The sequence below is a fragment of the Vipera berus genome (assembly GCF_964194415.1).
Source record: "Vipera berus genome assembly, chromosome: 1".
NCBI classification, from domain to species: domain Eukaryota; kingdom Metazoa; phylum Chordata; class Lepidosauria; order Squamata; family Viperidae; genus Vipera; species Vipera berus.
This window is the reverse complement of record NC_138202.1, coordinates 6,356,047-6,367,931: the sequence shown is the minus strand read 5'-3', so window position 1 is coordinate 6,367,931 and position 11,885 is coordinate 6,356,047. Positions and strand designations below refer to the sequence as shown.

Below are 11,885 nucleotides of genomic sequence, written 5' to 3'. Positions count from 1 at the left end.
AACATGTTTGAAGAAGATAATTAATTCATGTATTGGCTGATTTCCCCGTCGGCACTCGGTATAATAATTTATTAGACCAAAGCAATATAGGCAGTCCTCATCTTAAGACTAAGCACAGTTGGAAGATGAAGTCTATTCTTCTGGGCCGCCCTCTTTTCACAGATCCCGGAGCTCTGGACTTTGCCCTCTCAAACTGGGGGTGGTTGCCACAGTAGTTTTCAATCTTGACAACTTTAAAAGTCTCTTAACAACTTCCAGTGTTGGAGCATTCACCGGTTCTGGAGGCAGGTTGTTCCACTGGTTAGATGTTCTAACTGTCAGGAAATTTCTCCTTAGTTCTAGGTTGCTTGTCTCCTTGATACTGGAAGGCTGCTATCATATCTCCCCTCATCTTTCTCTTCATTAAACTGGACATACCCAGTTCCAGCAATCATTCTTCATATGTTTTAGCCTCCAGTCCCCTGACCATCTTTGTCGCTCTTCTCTGCACTCCTTCTAGAGTCTCGACATCTTTTTTTGTTTGTGAGCTATATTAACTAACCCTAACTCTCCTAAAACCTAATACTTACCTCCTTACAGCATATAAAAAAAGTCCTTTGTAATGTACCGCAGTATAGTCGGTGAGGAAAAAAAAAGAACGCACAATACTGGCAGGCTGCCTCCCACCGCAAACCCATTCTCTCTTTCCGTAGTGGCGAACCTATGGCACGCGTGCCAACAGGTGGCACGCCGAGCCCTCTCTGTGGGCACGTGCGCCGTCGCCCCAGTCCTAGGCCTTCAGCTGGGTTTTAGAAAACCGTTTCGCTTTAGGCCTCCGCCACCGTGTGCAAAAAAAAAGGTTCCATCAATCAATCAATTTCAACTTCACGCGGGGAAAAAAAAGATCTCGCAAAGTTGGAATTGATTGGTTGAACTTTTTAGTCCCACCCAGTCTGCCGTTACCAGCCACGCCCACCCAATGGGCCACGCCCACCCAATGGGCCATGCGCACCCGGCACCCGACGATACATAAGTGGGTTTTGAGTTGCAGTTTGGGCACTCGGTCTCTAAAAGGTCCGCCATCACTGCTCTCTTTTCTTTCCCAGTCCCAGGAAAACCGATCCTGTCGGTCTATCCCACTCAAGAAAGCTCTCTTTTGGTCAAATGGGAACCCCCGCTGGAAGCCGAAAGCCAAGTGCTGGGTTACCGCCTCCAGTTCGGCCGCCGGGACGTCGACCCGCTGGCCACTCTGGAATTTGCCGCCCAGGAGGACAAATACACCGCCACCCACGTCCACAAAGGTGCCACGTACGTCTTCAAGTTAGCCGTGAAGAGCCGGGCTGGCTTTGGGGAGGAAGCCTTGCAGGAAATTACCATCCCGGAAGACGTGCCGAAAGGTTACCCCCAGATTCTCGAGGCGAGCAACATCACCTCCCGATCCGTCCAGGTGACGTGGCTGCCCCCCGTCTTAGCCGAGAGGAACGGGGTCATCGTCAAGTACACCGTGGCCTTCCGAGAGACCGCCTCTTCGGGAAACCCCCAGGAGAAAGAGCTCCTTCCCTCATCAGAAAACTCGTACATCCTGAACGGTCTCAAGCCCAACACCGCGTACGATGTTAAAATCCGAGCTCATACAAGTAAAGGTCCCGGGCCGTACAGCCCGACTGTTCAATATCGGACGGTCCTTCTGGATCAAGGTAGGACTTGCCAGTTTCGGCCCCAAAGGGGGTGTCTCTCTCTCTCTGAATCCCGGGAGGCAGAGAAGCCAAAAGTTAAAACCAAAAAAAAGTGCCGTAATCCTTTAAACTCCTCGCCGGCTTGAAGATGGCGTGTGAGTACCGTTTGAAAAAAAAAAAAGCAAAAACGCAAGCAGGCTTTTAAAAAAAAACAAATCGTAACAAGGCAGGTGGTTTCCTTTTGCCTTGAGCAGGTAAGTCTTTTTTTTCCTTTTTTTTTCGGCTAAAGTCCAGTCCAGGCAACCTCTTGATTGACAGCTGGGCGGAGCAGTTGCCATCACAGGTGGGCGGAGTTTTTTCTTCAGCTTTTGCCCCCCCCTCCCTCTCTTCGATCTCTTTTGATCTCTTTTTTCCTTTCTTTATTATTATTATTATTATTATTATTATTATTATTATTATTATTATTATTATTATTATTATTTATTTTTGCAAGACGGTCAAGGAGAAAAATACACCTGTGCAAACCAATTTTAAAACAACGAACCCACATTATATTCCGTGCAGAGTTTCTGTCCTCAGCAGCCAGACGGGAGAATTTGTAGTTGATTTTCGTTGTGCTGGGATGCTGGTTTTTTTTTTTTTAAAAAAATTAGCATAACAGGGTGTTGCAGGCTTGGATAAGAGTTTTCAAGAGGCACAGATGGCCAGAGGTAATTTTTGGGGGACTGAAGTAGGATGCAGTGTGTAAAAAAGACGTCAAGAGTTGATGAAATCCAAAATCTGCCGTTTTCACTCCGAGTTGCCCGCCCGCTCAGCCCTTTGCTGATTGTTTTTCTTCCCCACAGTTTTTCCCAAAAACTTCAGAGTGAAAATGGTCACCAAGACTTCGGTCCTTCTGTGCTGGGAGTTTCCTGAAAATTACAACTCTCCTATTTCATACAAGGTACATGTTTAACGTCTGCTAGAAATCCTTGAAAAAGGGGATCCTGCATCCTTTGTGCAAAAGAGGCAACTTGGTCAGTCGATCACCGTCCAGATTGCCTCTGTTGCACAAAGGATGCAGGATCCCGTTTAGTGTGGGGATGTCGTGACAGGCAACCTACTTTTGCCGCCACCCTTGTTTTGCAAGGTTATTCCGTCAAAACTATTTGGAATAAATTTTTGAATAAACCGTTGACCGAATAACTTTTGACTGAATAAATTTTGGGATGAAAATTGTATTCCGTCAAAATGATTTGATCGACGCTTTTATTCGGTCAAAAAAGGCATGGCCAAAATGCACCGCGTTTTGCTCAAAAAAAAATCTGTCGCAGCGGGAAAAACCGCCCTCTTCCGAAGCAACTTAGATCATTTTCAAACAAATTATCCCCGCAGAAATTACTTCTTTCTTCGGGCTTAATTGAAATCCGTTTGGCTAAATTAGGGAATTTGCTGCCATGCAAAACTGTAATGACAAAAGATTTGGACAGCTGGAAAAAAAATCCACAGAGGCTGAGATACTCAATGGCTACTAGGCATAATAAGCATAAATGATTTCTAGGATTTCCCAAACATGTCAGTGAACACAGTGAAACACTGCTGTGGAACATAAATAGAAAGGCGCAGCGTGTATAGATCCTATTTGTACGGTTCCTAGATGCACCTGTTTGCTTACTGTGGGAAATACAGATAGTCCTCGACCTATGACCACAATTGAGTTCAACATTCGTGTTGCTAAGCAAGACAGTTGTTAAGTGAGTTTTGCCCCATTTTGGGACTTTCTTGCCACTGTTGTTAAGTCAGTCACTGAAGTGGTTAACGACGTTGCAAAGTGAAACGGGCTTCCCCATTGACTTTGCTTGTCAAAAGGTGGCAAAAGAGGATCATGTGACCTTGGGACACAGCAACCGTTATAAATACATACATAGCAGTTGCCAAGCGTCAAAATTTTGATCACGTGAGCATGGGGAGGCTGCAACAGTCACAAGAAAAATGGCCATAAGCCACGTTTTTCAGTGACTGTAATTTTGAATGGCCACTAAACGGGCTGTTGTAAGTAGCGGAACAGAATAACGGAGTTGGAAGGGACCTTGGAGGTCATCTAACCCAACCCACTGCTCAGGCAGGAAAACCTATAACATTTCAGACAAATGGCTGTCCAGTCTCTTCTTAAAAACTTTCACTGTTGGAGCACCCACAAACTCTGGAGGAAAATCATTCCACAGATTAATTTTTCTCACCGTCAGGAAATTTCTCCTTAGCTTCAGGTTGCTTCTCTCCTTGATTAATTTCCATCCGTTGCTTCTTGTCCTGCCTTCAGGTGCTTTGGAGAATAGCTTGACTCCCTCTTCTTTGGGGCAGCCCCTGAGATATTGGAGGAAAGGAAAGGAAAGGAAAGGAAAGGGAAGGGAAGGGAAGGGAAGGGAAGGGAAGGGAAGGGAAGGGAAGGGAAGGGAATAACAGTTGGAAGGGACCTTGGAGGTCATCTAGTCCAACCCCCTGCTCAGGCAGGAAACCCTATACCAGGGATAGGCAACCTTGGCTCTTTTATGACTTGTGGACTTCAACTCCCAGAATAAAAGAGCCAAGGTTGCCTACCCCTGCCCTATGCCATTTCAGACAAATGGTTGTCCAGTCTCTTCTTAAAAACTTCCACTGTTGGAGCATTCAAAGCTTCTGGAGGGAGGTAGTTCCACTGGTTAATTGTTCTCACTGCTTAGGAAATTTATTCTGAATTCCAGGTTGCTTCTCTCCTTGATTAGTTTCTATCCGTTGCTTCTTGTCCTGCCTACCAGGACTACCTGTAAGATGTTAATGTTGGTCTGATATAGCAGAGTTCCAGCTATCTATCTTCTACGCCCGCTTCCTCCGTTTCTCATAGATCCGGCATGACAACACCGGCCAAGAGTTTGAGGTGGGTGGGAGTGCCACCAAGAAGCTCATCACCAATCTGAAGCCGCAAACATCTTATCGGTTCTCCCTCGTGGGCCAGAGAAGCGAGAAAGGAGATCTTCAGCAGAAAGTGGAGGTGTCCACCGCAGCCAATATGCTGAGCAGAAAACCAGAGGTGTCTTATCGACATGAAATAGATGGCAACGTGATGGTGAATCTGCCAGATGTCAGGAGTTCAGACTCCCCAGTTCAGTATGTATACATTGGGCGACCCTGTGGAAGCCAGCTGCCCGGTTTATATCTCTCCCTTTCGGCATTTGCATTTGGCCTTTGTGTAGGAAGCTGGGCAAGGTTCAGAAGCCATCAAAGCATGTGAACCACGAACCATTCAGATTGTAGAACAGAGAAAGAATAAAGTAGAATAAAGTAGAATGGAATGGAATGGAATGGAATGGAATGGAATGGAATGGAATGGAATAGAATAGAATAGAATAGAATAGAATAGAATAGAATAGAATAGAATAGAATAGAATAGAATAGAATAGAATAGAATAGAATAGAATAGAATAGAATAGAATAGAATAGAATAGAATAGAATAGAATAGAATAGAATAGAATAGAATAGAATAGAACAGAGCTGGAAGGGACCTTGGAGGTCTTCTAGTCCAGCCTCCTGCACAAGCAAGAGAACCTATACCATCCCAGACAGGTGAATGTCCAGTCTCTTCTTGAAGATCTCCAGTGATGGAGCATCCACAATTCCTGGAGGCAAGGAGTTCCACTGGTTAATTGTCCTCACTGTCAGGAAGTTTCTCCTTAATTCCAGGTAGTTTCTCTCTTTGATCAGTTTCCAAGCAATGTTTCTCGTCCTTCCCTCTGGTGCTTTGGTGAACAACCTGGCCCCTCTCTGCCTTGTGGCACCCCCTGAGATACTGGAACATGGCTATCATGTCTCCCCCATTTCTTCTTTTCTTTAGACTAGCCAAACCCAAATCCCGCAGCCGTTCTTCGTATGTTTTAAAATCATTTAGAGCTACGTAGACTTTTTCACTGTCTGCACCTAAATATCTTTACAACCTGAGCCAGTTTTCTTGGGGTCTTGGACACCTTGCTGCAGCCAACTGCAATGGCCAACTCAACACAGCCAACTTGCCGCAGCCAACTCTCAGCGAGACAACTCGCCACAGGACAAGAGTTACACTAACATTGAAAGAAATGGTGGAACAGACTCATTAAAGAAAGGATGCAAAAGGAGGGACCAAATGAAATGGGAATGACAAAAAATAATACGATGTTTTAATTATTTGAAATATTTAAATTGAATTGTTGAATTCTCCCACTGTGAGTTGTTCTGTGGTGGAGTTGGCCGTGGCGAATTGTCCCAGTCTGGTTTTTTCGAATAACCTAAAACATGTTATTGATTGAAATAAAATGCTAAAGGAAACCCATCTGGGTTTAACTAGAAATCCTGTAGGAATTTTGTAAGTCAGATCCCACAGACATTTTGCTTGGAGACAATTATTTTTCACCATTGGCGAGACAACCCAATAAATGTTTCCTATTTTGAGTTCTTGGACCATTAGAAAGGCTGAGCGCCAAACAATTGAGGCCTTTGAACTATGGTGCTGGAGAAGACTCCTGCGAGTCCCTTGAACTGCAAGGCGATCAAACCGGTCAGTCCTAGAGGAGATCAACCCTGACTGCTCTTTAGAAGGCCAGATCCTGAAGCTAAAACTCAAATCCTTTGGCCACCTAATGAGAAGGAAGGACTCACTGGAGAAGAGCCTAATGCTGGGAAAGATGGAGGGCAATAGAAGAAGGGGACGACAGAAAATGAGGTGGCTGGATGGAGTCACTGAAGCAGGAGGCGTGAGTCTAAAGGGACTCCAGAAGATGGTAGAGGACAGGAAGGCCTGGAGGAACATTGTCCATAGGGTCGCGATGGGTCGGACATGACTTCGCAGCTAACAACAAATTTTGAGTTCTCACCTCAGTTAATCACCTTGCCCATCCGGATGAGCTCTTCTCCTTTGTTTTCTCTTTCTTTTAATCTATTCTCTGGCCTGTTTTTCTTTCTTCCTTTCATCATTAGAGCCTATTACATTGTGGTGGTGCCCTTGAAGAAAAGTAAGAGTGGCCAGTTCCATAATTCATACAATAGTCCCGAAGAAATGGATTTAGAAGAGGTAAGTAGGGATTTGCCAGGAAAAAGTCTTTTAAGAGATTTCGTCTTGTTTCATTTTTTGTAATTTCCTTGGTAGATCCTGGGAATGCTGTAGATGTTATATATCTTCATTGGAGAAAAGCATTTGACAATATGCCCTACAGAGAGTCTTCTAATTCAGAGCCCCCCCCCCAACCTTTTGGGCAGCAGGGACCAGTTCCGTGGTGAGAGGTTTTTCCACGGACCAGAGGGGACGTGGTTTTGCCTGCATCCTGTGGTTGGAGCTTTGCTTGTTTACACGGCCCGGTTTCTGGCTTGCTGCGGATTGATGCCGGTCCATGGACCGGGGGTTAGGGACCCCTGTTCTAATTAACAAACTAAACCATGGTGAGCTAGGTGGCATAACTCTTATTGGAAATGTAACGGGTTCAACAATAGTCATCTAAAGTCAGGGGTCTCCAACCTTGGCAACCTGAAGACTTGTGGACTTCAACTCCCACAATTCCTCAGCCAGCCAAGCTGGCTGAGGAATTCTGGGAGTTGAAGTCCACAAGTCTTAATGTTGTCAAGATTGGGGACCTCTGATCTAAGTTACATTTGCAAATGTAAGATGACAAAAGTGGTCATTCAAAAGCAAACAAACCATTGCAGTTAAATGAATCGTGCAGCTGTTAAGTGAATCCGGTTCTCCTCATTGACTTCGCTTGCCAGAAGCTGGCTGGGAAGGTCACAAATGATGATCACATGACCCCGGGACACTGCAACTATTATAAATACAGGCTGGTTGCCAAGCACCCCAATTTTGATCCCGTGACCTTGGAAATGCCGTGGTGGTTGTTAAGTGTAAGGTTTGGTTGTAAGTCATTTTTTTTCAGTGCTGTTGTAAGTTGGAATGGTTTGTCAGAGTGTGCACAGTCTTATTGAGCGAGATAACCCAGGAGTAAACACAGTAAACAGTGGTCTGTGGTAAATGGTGGTTTATCTTACGCTATTTACACCATCATACACCAGGAACAATATACATACCTGTGCTAATACAGCCGGAGCTCAACAAACCACAGTTACAGCAGGAAACGGAAGAGAGAGAACACATCAGCAGAGCCTTCCCTCTATACAAAGGCTGTTAAAGAGACACAGACCCTGCTGAGTCATTCCCATCATTCCATTACAGCTTACAGCTTACATTACATAAGCTGGTTAGTTGTTAAATCAACACCTTGACACTCCTCCTATTTAAAGCTAAACAGCTGTTAATCCAATGCTTTTACATATTCTTGATGCTCGCCTGCAGTCAAAGGCTTAGTCAACATATCGGCTATAATATTGTTGTCAGTGGAACAATGCTGTAACTTTATCAATTTATCCTTTAGACGTAGAGCCTCCCTGACGTTACAATATTTTACGTCTACATGCTTGCTTCTGCTTCCGATACGTTCTCCCGTTGCCATCTTTATACATGCAACATTGTCACAGCTTCTTTCACATCAAATACGTACATCGCCGAGTAATTGGCACACACCAAGTTAATTCAGAACATGCTTCATGAATGGTCCTAATTCAAGAACTATTTTATTCACATGAACACTGACTCTTCTCAGCTCACCTCAATATCCGCTTTCTCCTTTCCCAGCTAATTCAGCAGATCTCAAGGCTGCAACGGCGAAGCCTCCGCCATTCCCGTCAGCTGGATCACCACAAAGCGTACATCGCAGCCCGTTTCCACATCCTGCCCCCTTTCTTCATCCTTGGGGATATGAAACGCTACGACAATTTTGAAAATAAAGCCCTGGAGGCTGGACAGAAATACGTCATTTTCGTTTTGGCGGTTCTGCAGGCCAATGAAGTCGTGAGTCCCCTCCGTGTCTCCCCGCTAATTCCTGGGGCCCCTTTTAAGAGCCTGAACGGGTTAACATTGATCTCCTTTTAGAATTTAGAATAGAATAGAGCTGGAAGGGACCTTGGAGGTCTTCTAGTCCAGCCCCCTGCTCAAGCAGGAGAACCTATGCCATCTCAGACAGGTGAATGTCCAGTCTCTCCTTAAAAATCTCCAGTGATGGGAGTGCCCACGATTTTTTGAAGGCAAGCTGTTCCACTGGTTGATTGTCCTCCCTGTCAGGAAGTTTTCTCCTTAATTCCAAATTTTAATGGAGATTCTTGATGTGATGAGCTGCCTTCTCTGTTTTTATAGCTTTTCGTCTGGATGATATTTATTTACCATGCTGTGAATAAAGCAGCCAAAATATATATTATTATTTTTCTTAGAAAATTTTATTAAATGTACATTTAAAAACAAAAGTGGTCATGATTCAACTTCCCTAGCTACAACATTACTATTAGTAGTACCTTATATTACAGAAAGAAATAACAAAAACCTAAAATACATTCTATGACAGGACAGAGTATAACAAACTGTACATATTTTTTATTTTATTTTATTTTTTTAATTCCATTTATATCCCGCCCTTCTCCGAAGACTCAGGGCGGCTTACAAGCTTAGCAGTAGCCTTCATTCTATGTATATGCCTGCTTATTAGGGCTTTCACACACACCCCAAGCGGCATTATTACAAAGTCAGCTTAATTGCCCCCAACAATCTGGGTCTTCATTTTACCTACCTCGGAAGGATGGAAGGCTGAGTCAACATATAACTTCTGTAAATTTTTTAGTAAACTGTCTTTCAATCGTCAATGTTATATTTACATATCTTTCAGCTGGGTCCTGATATAGGTGCTAATAAGAAATCCTTACATTTATCAACTAATCAAACAATAGTCCTCTCAGCGATCCTCCTTATCTCTAACCAATTGTACAAATTTTGCCAAATTTCATAATAATCCGCTTCAGTCATATTTTTGATCTCTAGGGTTAACCTGTCCATTTTTGGTGCAGGATAACATTTTATCTATTATTTCTTCTTCAGTGAAGCAGCCAAAATATTTCAAAGGGGCAGTGGAAAGCGATAAGATGATACATGTCTTACGATGAATACCTTACCAAGTATTCAAAGTCAAACGTAGAAAAGTAACAAGCACAAAAATAAAAATAAAAAACGTGTATTGAACATTCTCCAGTGCTTCAATAATAGAACAAGAGCACAAAAGGCTAAATCAGATTTGAACGCGGCTTGTCCTACCTCCTGAGTTTACGCCACACGTTCGGGCAAGTCAGTTAAAAATGTAGAAGCTGTATTTACTCAGCAGGCTAAATTTATTTAACGTTAACCTTGTGGTTTGGGGAGTTGTTTTGTTGTTTTGTTTTTTTTGCTTAGCTCTTTGCACAGACCTAGCTGTTTCATCCAATTACACCCAGACTCAGAAATGGGTCAGTTGAATAACCAACAAAGGTGTGCAAAACTGGCCCCAGGAAATGCTAGATATGGAATGTTATTGCCCAGGAGATCTTGAAAAAGTCCTGAGCCAGGGGAATTCCTTTGGAAAACTCATAAATTGCGCTGGGAGGAGTCATTCTGGAGAATTTTGGAAGCTTTCATTCCCCCAGTCTGTGAATTTTGCCCATCTCAAGTGACTAATTGGAATCAGCTATTCTAGAGTCAGGGATAGGCCACCTTGGCTCTTTTATGACTCGTGGACTTCAACTCCCAGAATTCCTGAGCCAGCCATGTTGAGGGGAAAGGGAGAGGTTTCCAAGCTGAGCCATGCTGGTTCAGGAATTCTGGGAGTTGAAGTCCACGAATCATAGAGATGCCAAGGTTGGCCTAGGGCAGGGGTAGGCAACCTTGGCTCTTTTATGACTCGTGGACTTCAACTCCCAGAATTCCTGAGCCAGCCATGTTGAGGGGAAAGGGAGAGAGGTTTACAAGCTGAGCCATGCTGGCTCAGGAATTCTGGGAGTTGAAGTCCACGAGTCATAAAAGAGCCGAGGTGGCCTACCCCTGTTCTATACCTCAGCCACAATGCCAAATTACACTTTTTGACATGGGTTTTTCACTCACGGTTGCTGATCTGAGCCAGAACTGTCTGTCTAATATCTTTGCTTTCTTACCCACTTATCTACCTCTCCCCAATGAGAAGACCAAGGCAAATCCTGCAATAGATGTGCTCCTTTAACCCAGGGGTGGGGAACTACGGCCCTTTTTATGAGTTGTGGACTTCAACTCCCAGAATTCCTGACCCAGGAATTCTGGGAGTTGAAGTCTTCAAGTCATAAAGGGACCAAAGTTCCTCACCTCTGCCTTACCTCCTTGTTGTACTTACAGGTGTACGCTGCCAGTCCCTTCTCTGACCCCATCCAGATGGACAGCTCTGATCCCCAGCCCAAAATTGAAGGAGAGGAGGGGTTGATCTGGGTGATTGGACCGGTTTTAGCTGTAGTCTTTATTATCTGCATTGTTATTGCAATCCTCCTGTACAAGAAGTAAGTGGGGGTGTCCATTTTTTTGCTTTGGGCTATTCCTTTTTCTTTTTAAAGCAGTTTTTTTTTCCTTGAAGGATTTTGGTCTCCTGGGGCAAAATAATCTGACCCTGAGACCCAGTTTGATTAAGTGATTAAGGTCCTGGCCAATCACTAGGAGACAGGGAGTTCTAGTCCCGCCTTAGACCTGAAAGCCAGCTGGGTGACTTTGGGCCAATCACCAGGAGACGGTGAGTTCTAGTCCAGCCTTAGGCATGAAAGCCAGCTGGGCGACTTTGGGCTAATCACCAGGAGACGGTGAATTCTAGTCCTGCCTTAGTCATGAAAGCTAGCTGGGTGACTTTGGGCCAATCACCAGGAGACAGTGAGTTCTAGTCCAGCCTTAGTCATGAAAGCCAGCTGGGCGACTTTGGGCTAATCACCAGGAGATGGTGAGTTCTAGTCTCACCTTAGTCATGAAAGCCAGCTGGGCGATTTTGGCCATGTCCCTCTCTCAATCCAGCTCACCTTGCAGGGTTGTTGATGTGGGGGGAAAAGGAGCAGGAAGGAGTATTTGGTATGTCTGCCACCTTAAGTTATTTATAAAAATAATAAAGGCGGGATATATATAAATAAACGAAATCCCTGACCCTAAAGTCAGATTTTTCCAACCTGGTGCTCTCCAAGCATGATAACTATTGGGGGGGGGGGTGGCAGCTCTAACCCCAAACAGCTGGAAGATATCTAGTTGGGGAAAACTGATACAGACCAAAAATATACCTAGAAGGCTGAACTTCCAAACGTGATCATCAGCTTTGATCTGGGAAGATTCCTGGGCTCTTAGG

General features: G+C 44.4%; 1 protein-coding gene across 1 annotated transcript in view; it reads left to right on the top strand.

Moving 5' to 3' along the window:
* The window catches only part of PTPRS (protein tyrosine phosphatase receptor type S), a 179,950-nt gene that overhangs the window by 96,056 nt on the left and 72,009 nt on the right, over positions 1-11,885 (top strand). The window contains exons 10-15 of the mRNA XM_081321595.1: positions 1,086-1,676; positions 2,501-2,598; positions 4,516-4,778; positions 6,619-6,712; positions 8,321-8,536; positions 10,907-11,064. Coding sequence (XP_081177721.1) covers positions 1,086-1,676; positions 2,501-2,598; positions 4,516-4,778; positions 6,619-6,712; positions 8,321-8,536; positions 10,907-11,064 — 1,420 coding nt within the window. The remainder of the gene's footprint in view (positions 1-1,085; positions 1,677-2,500; positions 2,599-4,515; positions 4,779-6,618; positions 6,713-8,320; positions 8,537-10,906; positions 11,065-11,885) is intronic.